The sequence below is a fragment of the Hylobates moloch genome, unplaced genomic scaffold, assembly GCF_009828535.3.
Source record: "Hylobates moloch isolate HMO894 unplaced genomic scaffold, HMol_V3 SCAFFOLD_23, whole genome shotgun sequence".
In the NCBI taxonomy this organism is placed as follows: Eukaryota; Metazoa; Chordata; class Mammalia; order Primates; family Hylobatidae; genus Hylobates; species Hylobates moloch.
The window spans coordinates 27,838,374-27,857,578 of record NW_026652298.1 but is presented as its reverse complement, the minus strand read 5'-3'; the positions used below and the strand labels follow the sequence as shown (position 1 = coordinate 27,857,578).

Here is a 19,205-nt window from a genome sequence, read left to right as displayed (position 1 = left end):
AGAAAATATTTGCAAACTATCCAACAGGGGACTAATATTCAGAATATACAAGAACTCAGACGATTCAATGGCAAAGAACCCACATGATCCAATTAAAAAGTAGGCAAAGAAACGGAAAAGGCATTTCTCAAAAGAAGACAAACAAACGGCAACAAACATGAGAAAATGTTCAACATCACTAAATCATCAGGGAAATGTGAATCAAAACAACAGTAAGATACCAACTCAACCCAGTCAGAACGACTACTATAAAAAAGACAAAAAATAACAAAGACTGGCGATGATGTAGAGAAATGGGAACTCTTACACACCGTTGGTGGGATGGAAAATTAGGATGGCTACTATGAAGACAGCGTGGAAGTTCCTCAAAACATTAGAAACAGAACTACCATACAATTCAGCAATCCCACTAGTGGAAATTTATCTGAAGGAAAGAAAGTCAAAGGCATACGCTGCATCCCCATGTTTACTGTAGCACTATTCACAATAGCTAAGATAAGGAACCAACCTAAATGTTCATCAAAAGATGAGTGGATAAACAAAATGTGGTATATATACACATTGTAATACTATTCAGCCATAAAAAAGAATGAAATTCTGTCATTTATGGCAACACGGATGAGCCTAGAAGACATTAGGTTAAGCAAAACACGGCAGGCATAGAAAGGCAAATGCATGTTCTGATTCGTATGTGGGAGCTGAAAAGCTTTGAGCTCAAGTAGACAGTATAATTGGGGGTATTAAAGGCGGGGAAGGATAGAGGGAAGAGGAGGATAGAGAGACGTTGGTTAATGGCTACAAAATTACAGTGAGGTAAGAGGAATGTGTTCTGATGTTCTGGCAGCACTGGAGGGTGAATGTGGTTAAATAATAACTTATTGTATATTTTCAAAAAGCTAGGAGAGAAGTTTGAATGTTCACAACACAAAAATATAATACATCTTTGACATGATGGATATGCTAATGATTTGATCATTACATACTGTATACATATATTGAAATGTGACTCTGAATCCCATAAATATGTACGTACAATTATCATGTGTCAACTAAAATTAAAGGGGAAATAATATGAAAATACTCATCTAGGCAGAGTAAAGCAACAGACAGGAAATACCAAAATTTTACTTCACTACTGGGTTGTAAGATCATGGCTGAATTGTTTTCCTTGTATTTTCAAATATTTTTCACTTTTTTTTTTTTTTTTTTTTTTTTTGAGACAGTCTCATTCTGTCGTCCAGGCTGGAGTGCAGGGGCATGATCTTGGCCCACTACAACCTTTGCCCCACGGGTTCAAGCAACTCTCCTGCCTCAGCCTCCCAAGTAACCGGGACTACAGGTGCGCGCCACCATGCCCAGCTAATTTTTGTACTGTTAGTAGAGACAGGGTTTTGCCATGTTGACCAGGCTGGTCTCAAACTCCTGGCATCAAGTGATACGCCTGCCTCAGCCTCCCAAAGTGCTGGGAATACAGGTGTCAGCGACCACGCCTGGCCTTTTTTTCACATTTTCAATGAGATTGATTTACTTCAAATTTTTGAAGGGGGTGAGAGAGCACAATGAAAGCAATTTTTCACAAGTGACATTACAATTAAATTAGAGAGATTTATTCAATACTCTGAAACCGCATCATAAAGCAAACATTCTTAGGTCCAGCTAACATAGGCCCTAAAACAGAAGTCCCCAATCTGTACTGATCTATGTTCCCTGGCACGTTAGGAACCAGGCTGCACAGCAGGAGATGAGCAGCAGGTGAGCTGGCGAAGCTTCATCTGTTTTTACAGCCACTCCCCATCACTCGCATTACCACCTGAGCTCCACGTCCTGTCAGATCAGTGGCAGCATTAGATTCCCATAAGAATATAAGCCCTATTGTAAATTGCACATATGAGGAATCTAGGTTGTGCACTCCCAGAATCTGATGTCTGATGATCTGTCGCTGTCTCCCATCACCCCCAGATGGGACTGTCTAGTTGCGGGAAAACAAGGTCAGGGTTCCCAATGATTCTACATTATGGTGAGTTGTATAATTATTTCATTATTACAATGTAATAATAACCGAAATAAAACACAAAATAAATGTAATGTGCTTGAATCATCCCAAAACCATTCCCCACCCCCGCTCCCACCTAGCTCTGTGGAAAAACTGTCTTTCACAAAACCAGTCCCTAGTGCCAAAGACTGCTGCCCTAAAACATAAAAATCAAGTGCCAGTAATATGGATAGGAAACAATGTAACAGAATATGAAACTTCGGTCTCCAGAGCACAAGTGCTCCCTTTCTCCTGGCTGCATTCTAACTGCCACAGGACACAACAGCCGCTTTAATGCTGTAATTATATCAAGGACTTGGGAATCCTTCTCTGGCAGTCAGAAAGCTTTTTGCTCTATTCTCGTACCAGTTAATGCCCAAAAGAATGCTAATTAGGGAGAGTCCAAGTTATTGTCACGCTCTTAAATCTGTCTGATGAACATTTCGTAGCAGAGATACATAAGACGGCTAATTCTCCAAATTGAACACATTAGGGGTATCACAAAACAGTAAGATTCTCAGTCAGTATTACTAAACATTTCCATGGTGCTTTTGATGACTTCAGTGATTTAGAGAAAAACAAGTCAGTTGCTTTTACAAATTTTCTAATCAGAAGGTATCTATACAAAACATACATTCACATGTCTTACTAATAATGAGTCTCCTATAGCAGACTGAGGTATTTTGTAAGCCACTGTTGTAAAAATCTTGCCTGTTAAAAAATACTGTCAGTCCTCCATATCTGTGGGTTTCCCATCTGTGGTTTTAACCGACTCAGATGGAAAATATTTGGGGGAAAAAACTGCGTCTGTACTGAACACATAGACTTTTTTCTTGTCATTTTTCCTAAACAATATACAATATAACAACTACTTACATAGCATTTGCATTGTTAGGCATGTAAGTAATCTAGTAATGTTTTTAAGTATACAGGAGGATATGTACAGATTATATGCAAACATTATAGCATTTTATATCAAGGCCTTGAACATGCCCGGATTTTGAAGTCTGCATGGAGTCCTGGAACCAATCCCCCATGGATACCAAGGGACAACTGAACATGCTTTCCAGGATCCTGGACTTGTAGCATAAAAATCATATATCTCCCTCCAAAATAAGCTTAACAGAAATCTTATTTTTAAAAGTCATGCCATAGTTTGACTCATTTATTTATTGCCACATTTAGAATTCAAGATCACTACTGTAAACCAATTCTACATACAGTTTAAGATTAGGAAAATTAACATTCATGTGAAAAACATTCATTTTTTGGTTATTTATTGAATATTTTGTGCATTTCTTCTGTGACAAGAATAAATAAACAGTAACATACTGGCCAGCTACAAAAGGCACCAAAGGTAGAAGCAAAGACACTACTATGTCTGGACAGTGTATCAAATATATATCAAAATACTGTATTTCAGATATAATACATACATATATCTGAAAGGAAATGACCTTGAGTCACTTTTAATCAGGTAAAGGCATGCTTTTTGACGCATTTACATTAGATTTTCTGAAAATGTTATTAAATAAACAGAAGGAGGTAGTTTAAGCATGGTATGTGATACGGAAGGAAGGTCTGGATCACAAAACAGGTGCCAGCCAGGCACGGTGGCTCACACCTGTAATACCAACATTTTAGGAGGCTGAGGCAGGCAGATTGCTGGAGGCTGAGGCAGGCAGGTGGCTTGAGCCCAGGAATTGAAGACCAGCCTGGGCAACATGGCAAATCCTTGCCTCTAAATAAAATAAAAAATTAGCTGGGCATGGTGGTGTACACCTGTAGTCCCAGCTACTCAGGAGGCTGAGGCAGGAGGACTGCTTGAGCCCAGGAGGTAGAGGCTGCAGTGAGCTGTGAACGCGCCACTGCACTCCAGCCTGGGCCACGGGACAAGACTCCGTCTTGAAAAAACAAACAAAAAAATAGATGCCATAAGGGTTACAATTAAAAAGCACAGATTTCGGCCAAACACAGTGGCTCATGCCTGTAATCCTAGCAATTCGGGAGGCTGAGGCAAGTGGATCGCTTGATCTCAGGGGTTTGAGACCAGCCTGGACATCATGGCAAAACATCTTTTTTTTTTTTTTTTTTTTTTTTTTAAAAAAGCACAGGTTTTGAATGCTACATACAGGGTATGTCATGAAACTAAATAACTTTTTAAAAAATCAAAGGTAAGGAAGTCCTTACAGAAGAAGCTTAGGGGCAAACACGGGCAATAGAGAGTGAGGAAGGAATTCTGGAAAACAGGAAGCCAGAGAAGAAGAAACTCATATTGGTATATAGAACCAGCCCAAGTCTCTGGTTGACCCTAAACCACGCACGTGGCAAACTGGGAGCAATCTAAGCTAAGTTCTGAGCCACAACCCACCACAGCCATGAAACAGTTTGTAGTTTGAGTCTAACAAAGTTAATTATCTGCTGAAATTATTTTTCATTTTTATTTATTTTTTGAGATGGAGTCTCGCTCTGTCACCCAGGCTGGAGTGCGGTGGTGCAATCTCGGCTCACTGCAACCTCTGCCTCCTGGGTTCAAGTGATTCTCTTGCCTTAGCCACCCAAGTAGCTGGGATTACAGGTACATGCTACCATGTCCAGATAATTTTTGTATTTTTTAGTAGAGACGGGATTCTACCATGCTGGCCAGGCTGGTCTCGAACTCCTGACCTCAAGTGATCCGCCCACCTCAACCTCCCAAAGTGCTGGGATTACAGGCATGAGCCACTGCACCAGGCCAATTACCTGCTGAAATTAAAATACAAATATCAACATTCTTCTAAGGAATGTAACTAAATCCAGAGTCTCCACAAGAGAACATTCACAATGTCCAGGAAACCAACGAAATTACTCAATCCCAAATTACTCAATATACAAAGAACCAGGAAAATATGACCCATTCTCAAGGGAAACCATCCCAACAACAGGTATCAACAACCCTCAGATGATGCAGATGTTGGAATTATTAGACAATGACTTTTTTTTGAGACAGGGTCTTGCTCTGTCACCCAGGCTAGAGTGCAGTGGCGTGATCTTGGCTCAGTGCAATCTTGACCTCCTGAGCTCAGGGGATCCCCTCACCTCAGCCTCCTAAGTAGCTACGACTACAGGTACATGCCACCATGCCTGACTAATTTTGTTTATTTTTAGTAGAGACAGGGTCTCACTATGTTTCCCAGGCTGGTCTCAAACTCCTAAGCTCCAGCAATCTTCCCTCCTTTGCTTCTACAGGTACTATGATTACAGTCATGAGCCACCACACCTGGGCTTTTTTTTTTCTTCTTTTTTTAACTTTTTTAAGAGACAGGGTCTCGCTGTATCTCTCACGCTGGAGTGGAGTGGTATAGTTACAGCTCATTACAGCCTCAAACTGACCTCAAGCAATCCTTCCAACATAGCCTCCCTAATTTCTGGGAATAAAAATGTGCACCACCACAGCCAGTAGACAAGGACTTTAAACAACCTATTTATAACTACGTTCAATGAGGTAAAGAAATAAAGACTAAGTGGCTAGGAACTCAAAAAATTAAAAAAAAAAAGAAAACAGAAACATAGGCTCCAAATGAAATAAAACTCTCTACAGAGAAACAGAAAAAATAAACTGAACGAAAATACATAACTAAAATATACAATATATGCAATAAAAATTCACTGGATGGGCTTAATAGCAGAAAAATGATGTCAGAGAAAAGAGTCAGTGAGCCTGTGGATAGACAGAAAATATATAACCTGAAGAACACAAAGAAACGAACATAGCAAAAAGGAACAGAGCATTAGGAAATACCAAAACATCAAAAGATCTCCTACATGTGGGTACCTGGAGTGTCAGAGGAGAAGCAAGAGAATATGGAACACAAAGATTATTTGAATAATGTCTAAAAACTTCCCAAATCCAGTGAAAACTATAAATTTATAGACTCAGTAAGTTCAGCCAACTCCAACAGAACAATTGCAAAGAAAGCTACACCTACGTGCATTATATTCAAACTGCTAAAACCAATCGTAAATAGACAATCTTGAAAATAACCAGAGAAAATTAATGCATTATATACAGGAAAACAACAATTCAAATGACACAAACATCTCATCTTAAACCATGGAGGCAAGAAGACAGTGGAACTACAGCTTCAAAACACTGAAAGAAAAACCCAGAATTCTATATCCAGTCAAAATATCCTACATGAATAAAGGCAAAATAAAGACATTTTCAGATAAAGAAAAAATTAGAGAATTAGCTGCCAACCAAACCATCAATACAAGAAATACTAAAGTAAATTCACAAAGCTGAAAGAAAAGGATACCAAAAAAGAAACCTGGATAATCAGGAATGAATGAGGAACACTGAAAATGGTAAATCTCAGTAAATATTTTTTTCTCCTTATTTCTTAAAATACATAAAGTGTTTAAAGTAAAATTATAACACCACTTTGTGGGATTTATAATGAATGCAGATGTAATACATATGCCCAATTAAAGCCTAAAAGACTACAAGGAATGGTTGTAAATGAACCTATATGACTGTAAGGTCTCTACATTCTATGTGAAATGGTATAATATGAACTCTGAGAAGACTGTTAAAAGTTATGGATAGATATTTAAATTTGTAAAGCAACCACTAAAAATAATGCAAAAAGATAAAACAAAAAAGCCAGTAGAGAAATTAAAACGGAATTCTTTTTAAAAATTCAAATAATCCAAAAGAAGGCAGAAAAGGGGGTATACAAAAGAACAAAACACAGAGAAAGCAAACAAAAAGCAAATTTTAAAACGACAGACCTAACCATATCAATAAGGACATTAAATTGAACTAAATACTCCAATTAAATTTCAGAGTCATCAGAAGAGATAAAAAAGCAAAACCTGGCCAGGCACAGTGGCTCACGCTTGTAATTCCAGCACTTTGGGAGGCCGACACGGGAAGATCACCTGAGGTCGGGAGTTCAAGACCAGCCTGACCAAGATGGAGAAACCCCGTCTCTACTAAAAATACAAAATTAGCCGGGCATGGGGGTGCATGCCTGTAATCCCAGCTACTTGGGGGGCAGAGGCAGGAGAATGGCTTGATCCAGGAGGCGGAGGTTGCAGTGAGCCAAGATCATGCCATTGCACTCTAGGCTGGGTGACAAAGCAAGACTCTATCTCAAAAAAAAAAAAAGAAAACCAAAACCCAGCTATGCGCTGTCTACAAGAGACTCACTTTGTGTATACACAGATAGGTCTAGAATAAATAGAAGGAAAAGACCAGGTTGGCTGGGTGTGGCGGCTCACACCTGTCAACTCAGCACTTTGGGAGGTCAAGGTGGGTGGGTCACTTGAGGCAAGGAGATCGAGACCAGCCTGGGCAATATGGCAAAACCCTGTCTCTACTAAAAATACAAAAATTAGCTGGGCATGGTGGCTCACACCTGTAATCTCAGCTACTCGGGAGGCTGAGGCAGGAGAATCACTTAAATCCAGGAGGTGGAGGTTGCAGTAAGCCAAGATCGCACCACTGCACTCCTGCCTGGGCAACAGAATGAGACTCTATATCAAAAAGAAAAATAATAATAAAAGAACATACCAGGCAAATATAAAAAACATAAGGAGGATGAAGTGATTACAGTATCAGATAAGGCAGACTTAAAAACAATAGTATTACAAAGATAAAGGAGAACATTTTATAAAGAGGCCAGTTTATCACAAAGACAAAACAATCATAAGTATGTATGCCCCTAATAATATAGCCACAAAATACTGGACATGAAAATTGACAAGATTAAAAGGGTAAACAGACAATTCTACAATCACAGGCGATTTTAACCCTTCTCAAAAACTGATATAACAACTAAATCTAAAAAAGTCAGTAAAGATATAGAATAAGACTGGGCACAGTGGCTCATGCCTGTAACCCTGGCACTCTGGGAGGCTGAGGTGGGAGGATTGCTTGAGCTCAAGAGTTCAAGGTCAGCTTGGGCAACATGGTGAAACTCCATCTCTACAAAAAAATACAAAAATTAGCTAGGCATCCTAGCGTGCGTCTGTAGTCTCACCTACTCAGAAAGCTGAAGTGGGAGGATGGCTTGAGCCCAGGAGGTGGAGGTTACAGTGAGCCGAGATCATACTCTGGCCTGGGTGACAGAGCCAGACTCTGTCTCAAAGAAAAACATCAAAAAAAGGATGCAGGATATATGAATAATACTAACCGATATTGATGTTCTTTTTAAGTGCACACAGTATGTTCAAAAACATAGACCTTATGCTTGACTATAAAGGAAATTCTAGTAAATTTAAGAGGACTGAAATCCTATTGAAATCTTTAGTCACAACAGAATGAAATTATAAATTAGTAACAAGAAATCTAAGGAAATCCTAAGCATTTGGAAATGAAACAACACATTTCTAAATAATCCAGGATCAAAGAAGAAATCACAAAACTTTTCCAACTTAGTGATACTGAAAACATACGTATAAATAGTTAACATACAACTAAAGCAGTACTTAGAGGATAATTTATAGCTTTAAATGCTTCTATTAGAAAAGGAAAATGGTTTAAGTCAATGACTTGCAGAGTCTTAGCTATGTACACATTGCTAGCTGACCATGAGGCCTGTGCGCCCACAGAGGACAGAAGTCCAGACAAAAGTAAACATTGGGGCAGACTTGTAAGCTGCCTGAATGTTGAGTCTGTTCCCTAACTTAGCTGGCAAAGGGTTAAAGCTTTACCAGCTCAAGGTGTTTCAGCACCACCTCTTACCAATCACTGTCTAATCAGTAAGATATTAATATGTTGACCTACAAACAACCTCGAGGACGCCAGGCTTAAAATTTTTAAAAAGAATTTAGAAAAAAGAAGAAAAGAAGAACCAATCACATACGGTTCTAGCTCAAAAAACTGACAAAAGAAGAGCAAAGTAAACCCAAGCAAGTAAAAGGAGACAAAAAACAGAAACCAACAAAATAGACAACATCAAACAATACAGAGAAACGAACACAGCCAAAAGCGTTCTTGAGAGAGATCAACAAAATGGTAACAGCTGGCTGGAATGAACAAGGAAAAATGAGACACAAATGAGTAATATCATGAATAAAAACCAGTTACAACTACAGATTCTGCAAACATCAAAAGGATAATAAAAAACACAAGTAAAGTTCAAAGTTATAAGCAGCCTTTTAGCAAATTCAGGGCTGAACAATCATCCTGAGAGAGTTGTCTCTACAATTCTAATATTTATCTGTTCAGCATAGTCAAAAGCTGTGCTTTTTAAAAATATAGTTTAACACAAGCACACTCAATAATTTAGACTGAGGCAAAGCCAAGTATCTTCCCTCATCCCAACGATCATCCTGAAAAAGCTTCTAAGGCAGGGTATCAGGAATTCATACAACTATCTGAATTTGGGCTTTTATTTTACTTGTAATTACTGGGTAACTTTTTATGACCCAAAATAACTGTTGGGTTCCTGCCTCTTCTAAAATGCCTTTATCAATTTCTGCTTTTAAAAAGTTTCTTACAGTATCTACTGTGTGTGTTCCAATCTCCAGCTTTCAAAATATGTGAAAAAGCTTTTTCTAAAGCCATTTCTATAAAAATTATATTCAGAGAGACAATGTCCTACAATGCATTTAAAGACACTCAAAACAATGTCTAAATATTGAGAGTATGGCTAGAAAGTTCTACTACATTTGAAATATTGTTGAGCCCTTCTCCCCTATTTAATAAAACTACATTAGAAATATAAAAATCCAAAATATAAACAAGCTATTCAGATTTGACCATTAAAGATGATTTCCTGGCCAGTCGCGGTGGCTCACGCCTGTAACGCCAGCACTTTGGGAGGTGAGCGGATCACGAGGTCAGGAGTTCAAGACCAGCCTGACCAACATGGTGAACCCTCGTCTCTACTAAAAATACAAAAATTAGCCAGGTGTGGTGGCGTGCACCTGCAATCCCAGCTACTCAGGAGGCTGAGGCAGGAGAATTGCTTGAACCTGGGAGGCAGATGTTGCAGTGAGCCAAGATTGCACGACTGCACGTCAGCCTGGGCGACAGAGAGAGACCCTGCTTCAAAAAAAAAAAAAAAGAAAAGAAAAAGAAAAAAAAAAGATTTCCTGCTTGACTACTTTGAGAAAAATTCTCAAACGGTGAAGATAAGTGGTCTTTCCACGGCACCAAGTCCCACACTGGCCATGTACTGCTTCATCTGAAGAGCCAGAGGGGAAATAATGCTAAATGCACAGCTTGTATGGGTTACCACGTATCCAAACACCCCAAAGCCAGCAGGGAACCATTTCCCAGCAGCAGCAAATGAAAAGCAACAGAAACCGAATGGCACTCAGTAGACGGGTTTTAGTAATTAGTATAAAAAGGTTTCCTATAAAAGAGAACTTTCATATTCAAAATGTCGAAAATGGCCAGGCACAGTGGCTCACACTTGTAATCCCAGCACTTTGGGAGCCCAAGGGGAGAGGACAGCTTGAGGCCAAGAGTTCAAGACCAGCCGAGCAACATGGCAAGGCCCCATCACTACAAGAAAATTTTGAAAAAATTAGCAGGGTGTGGTGAGTGCACACCTATAGTCCTGGCTACTCAAGAGGCTGAGGCAAGAGGACTGCTTGAGCCCAGGAGTTCGAGGCTGCAGTGAGTTATAATCATGCCACCACACTCCAGCTTGGGCAACAGAGTGAAACCCAGTCTCCCAAACAAAGTCAAAAATGGCTTTAAAAATCTTGATTAAAATTAATAATACTCAAAGAAAAAAAAAGGTGTCAGTTAAAAAGCAACTCCTTAAATGTAAATCAGAAATAGTTTGTAACAGAGCCAAAAAAGCCATTATAAGCTGCTATATAAATAGGCATTTAATGATTTTCTCAATGTTACATTATTGATCTAAGAGGCCCTCTGTTTCCACTGAAATGAATAAGTAATTTGTTTAAGATAACATTAATAGGGGCCGGGCGCGATGGCTCATGCTTGTAATCCCAGCACTTTGGAAGGCCGAGAAGGGCAGATCACGAGGTCAGGCATTCAAGACCATCCTGTCTAACACGGAGAAACCTGTCTCTGCTAAAAATACAAAACAAAAATTAGCCAGGAGTGGTGGCACGCACCTATAGTCCCAGCTACTTGGGAGGCTGAGGCAAGAGACTCACCTGAACCTGGGAGGCGGAGGTTGCAGTGAGCCGAGATCGCACCACTGCACTCCAGCCTGGGTGACAGAGCAAGACTCTGTCTCAAAAAAAAAAAAAAATTTATAGGATTTGCAGCACATCAGATACCCTGGGTCCTTCTTACCATTAGAATCACCATTATAAAGAACAAATTTCACATTGTCTTTCAGTGAAACATCTGCATAATTTTAGAAATCACAGCAAAAGAGCAGACATTAGTTACATCCATCACATGCAAAAAGGCATTTCCAAGTCACAATACCATGAGTATCATTTATGCAGTTCAATAAATATTCAACATTTACTTACTAATGTCAGACACTACCACTTTACGCACTGAAAATGCAATGGTGACTGAGGCATGGTCCCTACTCTCAAAGAGTTTACAGTCTATCTGTGAAAACAGTGTAATAAGGTATACAAGATGCTATGAAAGCACAGAGAATGAGGTCCAACACCCTACAAAGAGAGCCAGAGAAAACATCAGAGGCTGGGTGCAGTGGCTCATGCCTGTAATCCCAGAACTTTGGGAGGCTGAGATAGGCGGATCACTTGAGGCCAGGAGTTCGAAATCGGCCTGGCCAACATAGCAAAACCTTGTCTCTACAAAAAATACAAAAATTAGCCAGTGTGGTGTTGCATGCTTGTAATCCCAGCTATTTGGGAGGCTGAGTCATGAGAACTGCCTGAACCCAGGAGGTGGAGGCTGCAGTGAGCCGAGTTTGTGCCACCCCACTCTCGCCTGGGCAAAAGAAGAGACCCTGCCTCAAAAAAGGAAAAGGAGAGGGGAGAGAGGGGAGGAGAGGGGAGAGAGGGGAGGGGAGAGCGGGGAAGGTGAGGAGGAGAGAGGAAGGAAACATCATCGGAGAAACTGATGTTGAAGCTGAGATAAGGCAGGAAGGAGGGCATAGTCAGATTCTGGTGGGAGGTGATGATTGCATAAAAGACGGCTTCTTCTGGCACAGGAAATGTTGTCAGAGGCACAGCATGCTCAAATTGCCAAGTATTTTGTTAAGAGTTGTCTTTTGCATAAGAAAAGAGACTATAGTGGAAAATTAAACTTTACTAGCAAAGCTGCATATATCAAGAGAACAGTGATCTACTTAACCTAGGAGGAAAAAAGGTAAAATATCACAATTTCATCTTGGCCTATTCCCCATATTCCCTATTCAAACACACATTGATTTCCTCATGCTGTAGTGTGTGTCAGGTATGAGAGAGGACTCAGGGCCGAACAAGAGGGACCCAACACTGCCCTCAGGAAACCAACGCAATGAGCAATCAGACAACAGAGTGCTTCTATGGCTACACATGATTCTGAAACGTAGCTCCCTGATTAGAGTTACCATGGAATAAAATACTTAGCTTAAAAGCTACTGTTTTAAGAATTGTCCAGTAGTAAAGAAGACAGCAACTGTTATTTGACATCAGATATGGTGGTATAACAGGAATTTTAAAAGAAACTTTGACATCCCATACACATAAACAAGGAATCATGCTTGTATTTTCAAATAAATGCTACCAACTCATGTTTTACAGATTTCAAAGCACTCTTACACACTGTTCACAGCAAGGGAGGCCAAGCAGCTATTTTAATAATTACCCACCACGGGTCAAGCACTGATTGTGTAGTATGGGGCTCTTTGCTGGAAACTTAATATCCATGATCTCATTTCATACTCACAACAATCATGCAAAGTAACTATTATCTCCCTCTTACAAACACGGAACCTGTGGCTTGGAAGGTTTACATAACCTGCCCAAAGACACGTGGCTGACAAATGGTGGAGCCAAAGTTAGTCCCTGTGTCAGTCTGTGAAACTCCTTTTATCCCGCTGCACAGCTTCAATGTCACCGAGTGTGGCTAGCAAAGGAGCTGAAGAGTGTACAGTGAGCAGAGGAGACTGGATTAGACTGCAGGTCAGGACTTTGAACTCAGTCTTCTTGCATCCACACTGAAGCCTCACTGTAACTGTAACCTCAAGGTCCCCACCCCCACCTTAAGTTATCTTGAGCTTTCGAATAATTCAATCCCTCTGGATTCTCTCTAAACCATCTTTCTAACGATAGTGGGGAAATGGATCACAGAAAACATCTCTATGCAAAAATTAAAATATTTAACAAGCAACATCAATCACACCCTGCATCCACCACTATCCCTGGTGTCTGATGCTCCTGAGTACATTCTGCACTGAAATCTGCTATTAAAGAACCACAGTAAAAGCTCAAAGCCATGCCAAGGTTCATTTACTTAATCTCATGGAATCCTTACAATAACACTAAAATCCATACTATTATGCTCAGTTTACTGAGATAAGCAGAAGTTCATCAAGGTTAAATAAGGTACCCAAGGTCACACAACTGTTAAGTGATGCTGCAGTATGATTCCAAAAGCCTAAGCTTTTCCCTCTACAACATGGCCTGGATTCCTGCGACAGTCGGATAATGAAAGAAAAATACCAAAATACTGTGATCTGAATTTGTATATTTGCAGAAATTTTCATATATAATTACTCACCAGTTCTACTATCAGAATTACAGAGTTTTACTGTGCGGCATTTTGTTAAAGTAAAAAACAAACATATCATTTAAAATTTTTCACATCTTTTACATTATCAAAGCAACATGGTACTTGAAATTTATTTGAATATGCAGCTTAACAATACATATTTTCATCAATATTTTATTCAAAAACTTTCCATCTTAAGAAAACAAAACGTTTAATTGATGGTTAATATCAAAATTATTTAGGATCCTACAAGAGACAGGGTGCTCCATCTTTTTAGAACCCTCCCTTTTTTTTGAGACAGGGTCTCACTCCATCACCCAGGCTAGGGTGCAGTGGGTGCGGATGTTGGCTTACTGCAACCTCCGCCTCCTGGGTTCAAGCAATTCTCCTGCCTCAGCCACCATGCCCAGCTAAGTTTTGCATATTTAGTAGAGATAGGGTTTCACCTTATTGGCCAGGCTGGTCTCGAACTCCCGACCTCAGATGATCCACCTGCCTCGGCCTCCCCAAGTGCTGGGATTACAAACGTGAGCCACCGTGCCCAGCCTAGAACCGTATTTTAAAAGCAAATAAAATATTCAGTTTATTTGTTTATAAAACAAGGCTGGGCACTGTGGCTCATGACTGTAATCCCAGCACTTTGAAAGGCCGAGGCAGGTGGATCACCTGAGGTCAGGAGTTTGAGACCAAACCGGCCAACACTGTGAAACCCCATCTCTACTAAAAATACAAAAATTAGCCAGGTATCATGTTGCACACCTGTAATCCCAGCCACTCGGGAGGCTGAGGCAGGAGAAGTGCTTGAACCCGAGAACCAGAGGTCGCAGTGAGCCGAGATTGCGCCACTGCACTCCAGCCTAGGAGACAGAGTGAGACTATGTCTCGAAAAACAACAACAACAACAAAAACAACAAGTATTTGATACAAGTTTAATGGAGTGAACAAATCTCAAATATGTATAAACAAATGGGGGAAAGTATAGAGATGAACAGGTCAATGTAAGTATTAATTTACTATAGGTATTTCTCATTCTCAAAGTAAATCTGCAACTCACTTTAGAAAAAGTGCAATGAGAAAGGAACAGAATGGAGGTAAATGAAAAAATATACTATGTAGCACACCTAATGAATCAAAACATTTGTCTTATTTTCTCATCTATATGTGATACTTACTAATTATTTCATTTATTTCAGAGACAATCTCAAAAACAAATGAGGCAGCAACGAGAGTAAGCTGACTGAGCCCACAGCTTTTAAATTAAGGGGGCAGCGGGAGGGCAGCCTCTCGCTGTATTTAATACACAAAACAGAAATCCAAAACACTTACCAATCTTTACTTGCTCGGGCTGGCTAAGGGAAACAAATGCTGATGTGTCATCAATCCAGGATATCTGAATGTTACCTGCAATCGCAAATTAAAAGGAAAGTGAACATTTGACCATGTGGAGAGCTATCAGATTTAATGTGCATATCTTACATATTTCAGTATAGTCCATCTTTAAAGAGAGGGAAGGTGCTTATTTAAAACGTGATCAAAATCTCAGAACTACAGAGAATTAGCCTGTTTAAAGGCTACCACAGCAGTTATTTAGGTTAAAACTTCAAGAGAAGAGACAAACCAGGGGAAAAAGAAGCTATTAGAAATTTAACACAATAGAAAGATCCTTCCAGATTAAACCCTGGGGCTTGTCATCATTCAGTGCAATACCAGGATTGGGGACTTATTTTCCTATCAAGACCACTAACAAAAATCAGAGACCACATAGGTTCAAAAACACAACTATTTCTTTCTCTTTTTTTTTCTTGAGACAGAGTCTCACTCTGTTGCCCAAGGTGAAGTGCAGTGGCAGAATCTCAGCTCACTGCAACCTCTGCCTCCTGGGTTCAAGCAATCCTCCCACCTCAGTGTCCCAAGTAGCTGGGACTACAGGCACACACCACCATGCTTACACATAATCTTATTGAAAATAGTGTTAGAGGCCAGGCGCAGTGGCTCATGCCTATAATCCCAACACTTTGGGAGGCAGAGGTGGGAGGATCACCTGAAGTCGGGAGTTTTAGACCAGCCTGACCAACATGGAGAAACCCCATCTCTGCTAAAAATACAACATTAGCTGGGCATGGTGGCGCATGCCTGTAATCCCAGCTATTCGGGAGGCTGAGGCAGGAAAATTGCTTGAACCTGGGAGGCAGAGGTTGAGGTGAGCCGAGATCGCGCCATCGCACTGCAGCCTGGGCAACAAGAGTGAAACTCTGTCTCAAAAAAAATAATAATAACAATAGTGTTAGTACTTAAAGTAACTTTATATGCCTTAATGTTCGTTCTGACTTATTTTAAATATTTACATTCAGAAATGGCGTACTGTATTATCAGTGCACGAGGCACTGCTGTGAAAGTCTACTATTCTAAAATATCAATTTAAAAAAAAGATAAGAAAAAAATCGATACGGCTCAGTGGCTCATGCCTGTAATCCCAGCACTTTGAGAGTCCGAGGCGGGAGGATCACTTGAGCCCAGGAGTTCGAGGCCAGCCTGGGCTACAGAGCAAGACCCTATTTCTATTTAAAAAAAAAAAGAAAGAAAGAAAAATGAAAAATTGTGTTAGTTACATGGGAGGCCTACTTTGTATCTGCTTTTCACTCTAAACGTTAAAATACAAGCACTTTAACTTCTTTTAATAAACTCTTCAAATATTTAAATGGCTACATACTAGAAGATAAACATTTACTAAACTTTCTTACTACTGGACATTAGGTTTTGTGGCCTTCGCTTTATCCAAGAATTTCCAAAGAGACTAGCTTAAATGCTTTGTTTGTTAAAATAAGAGGCATTGCTGTGGGTTTACAATCAGAATGGTCTTCATAAACACTTATCAGGAGACTGCTCAAACAAACCTAATCACATGACCTGGTAAACAAGGAAAGAGAAGGACTGCCCTACCTCATACACATATCACAAATCCTGATCTACCCAAACATCTGTCACTCTGATTAATCTAAAGCAGAGAAGACCTCCCCTGCCATTACGAAACACACAAGCCCTCCGAGTTTAATCTTAAAAATTATTTATGCTCATCCACAGCTTATTTTCCCTGGTCAGTAGTAAGGGTAGTCATCATCATGGTGTTTTGCTTTCCATGAATTAATAGCTCTGTATTGTGAGGTGCTATTAAAAGTTTCTCAGATCATATTAGCACAAAGATAACAGTATCCTAAACCAGAAAATTCAAAGACTGAAATTAAAACCTTGAATATTAACATTCTTTTATGCCCAGGCCAAAGCTGTCTTTCTACTTCTGACCACCTATACCAAATGAATAGCAAAACCCTAAAAAGTACATCTGAACTTGCGACTTACCAAAGGCACTGAAAAGCTGGTAAAGGTCACTGGTTTTCCATTCTTTGGGGAATGTCACATGGAGAACATGATCACGTTTAGGCTGCACTACAAGACAAATTTATGATGAAATGCTGATGGGTGAAAAGTCATCAAGTAAACCAGTGGCTCTTTGATGAAACTAAGTCTAAGCTAAATTGGAGAACTGTTATGAATTCCTCATGATGACCAAACAACTCCTAAAAGTATGCCTAGGATTGGTGGGATTCTGCCATGGTAATCTAGACCTCAGATTCTGATACTTTACAGAACCCACAACAACTTGAACCCTATGCAAAGACATCTTCTCTTCTCATGAAGTTCCTGTGCAAATTATTTGTTTATTTTTTAATTTTTTTTTTTTGAGACAGGGTTTTGCCTTGTCATCCAGGCTAGAGTACAGTCGGACGATAATAGCTCACTGCAGCTTTGAATTCCTGGGCTCAACCGATCCTCCCACCTCAATCTCCTGAGCAGCTGAGGTTATAGGTGCATGCCACCGTGCCTGGCTAATTTTTTTATTTTTTAACTTTATTTTTGTAGAGATGAGGGTCTCACTATGCTGCCCAGGCTGGTCTTGAATTCCTGGCCTCAAGTGATCCTCCCACCTCGGTCTCCAAAAGTGCTGGAATTACAGGCATGAACCACCACACCCAACTGTGCAAATTATTTAGACGAAAAAAAAGGCTGCTCTGTTCATGAAGTTTCACTTCACTAAACATTTAACTTTCCCATTTTAATATACTTAGTTAAAAAAAAAAAGCACTGTCCAAATTAAAGGGACTAATTGTTAAGTAAGGCAATCCTAAGTCATAATCTTGTTTTCTAATCCCAAATCTAGAACTTATCTGAGCAGCTCTAAGCGAGACCTAACCACTCTAACCACTCTGGACTATAAACTGGGAATGGCGATATTTAGCATACAGAATTCTTGTGAGAATGACAGACCAAAATATCAGTTTAACATGGAGGGCAACACAACAGTATGTCCTCAAACTATCACTGCAACAATTATTGTCACCAAGTATAGTTCACCCACTTCTACCTGCCAGTGACATGCATTAAGGTAAAAAAGAGCAATGAAACAGCAGAAAAAAAGCGGAGGAGAAGAAAAAGCAACCACCACCCATAGACCTTCCACGTTTTTTAAATAAAAACAAAACAAAACAAAACAAAAATCAACCTACTAAATTCAAATATATACATACTCAAGTAACTGGAAAATAGAAATTTTACCAAGATAACTGACAGCTAGCATATCTTAAAAATCTATTATAAATACTTATAGAAAATGAAGAAATCAGAATTATGAGTGAAAATGAAATATATAGAGAAGACATATGCTTTTAAAATTCAATTCATGCATAAACTGGAAAACATAAATGAAGAGATGACTAATGAATGCCCAAGAGTCCCATCAACTTGAGCATACTATTCACATCAACCACAAAATCACTGCCCAATTTTAAGTGAAAAAAGCTTTTTCTTTAGTAATATTTTCCTGTTATCCCTTCCAGACCACCCACTTAAATGCACAGATGCAATAAGAAAATAAAAATTTACTTACAGTCTGGTCCTTCCAAGTTTAGATAGGGGATATCCATGACCCTCATAAGAAATAACCTACAAGAAGAAAAGACAAACAAGCAATGGGCAATTTCCTTTAAAAGATAGGCGTTTTGATATTTTTAAGGTTGAATTAGAAAAAAAGTTTTTAATAAGCATTTATATTTTTTAGTAGAAGATCCTTGATATCACTCTATTTGTAAAATCATTTCTATTATTATTATTATTTTTTTTTTTAGATGGAGTTTCACTCTGCCGCCCAGGCTGGCGTGCAGTGGTGGGATCTTGGCTCACTGCAACCTCTACCTCCCCAGTTAAGTGATTCGCCTGCCTCAGCCTCCTGAGTAGCTCTAATTTCTGTATTTTTAGTACAAACAGGGTTTCACCACGTTGGTCAGGCTAGTCTCGAACTCCTGGCCTCAAGTGATCTACCTGCCTCTGCCTCCCAAAGTGCTGGGATTACAGGCATGAGCCACCACACCTGGCTTTATAATTATAATTATAATTATAATTATTATTAGTTTGAGATGGAGTCTCATTCTGTCACCAGGCTGGAGTGCAGTGGCACAATCTCAGCTC

At 39.6% G+C, this 19,205-nt stretch overlaps 1 protein-coding gene across 2 annotated transcripts in view; it reads right to left on the bottom strand.

Moving 5' to 3' along the window:
• The window catches only part of PARN (poly(A)-specific ribonuclease), a 197,371-nt gene that overhangs the window by 102,836 nt on the left and 75,330 nt on the right, over positions 1-19,205 (bottom strand). For both annotated transcript variants that reach the window (XM_032144568.2, XM_032144569.2), the window contains 3 exons: positions 18,628-18,683; positions 17,043-17,129; positions 15,012-15,086 (listed from right to left, as the gene is read on the bottom strand). In XM_032144568.2, coding sequence (XP_032000459.1) covers positions 15,012-15,086; positions 17,043-17,129; positions 18,628-18,683 — 218 coding nt within the window. The remainder of the gene's footprint in view (positions 1-15,011; positions 15,087-17,042; positions 17,130-18,627; positions 18,684-19,205) is intronic.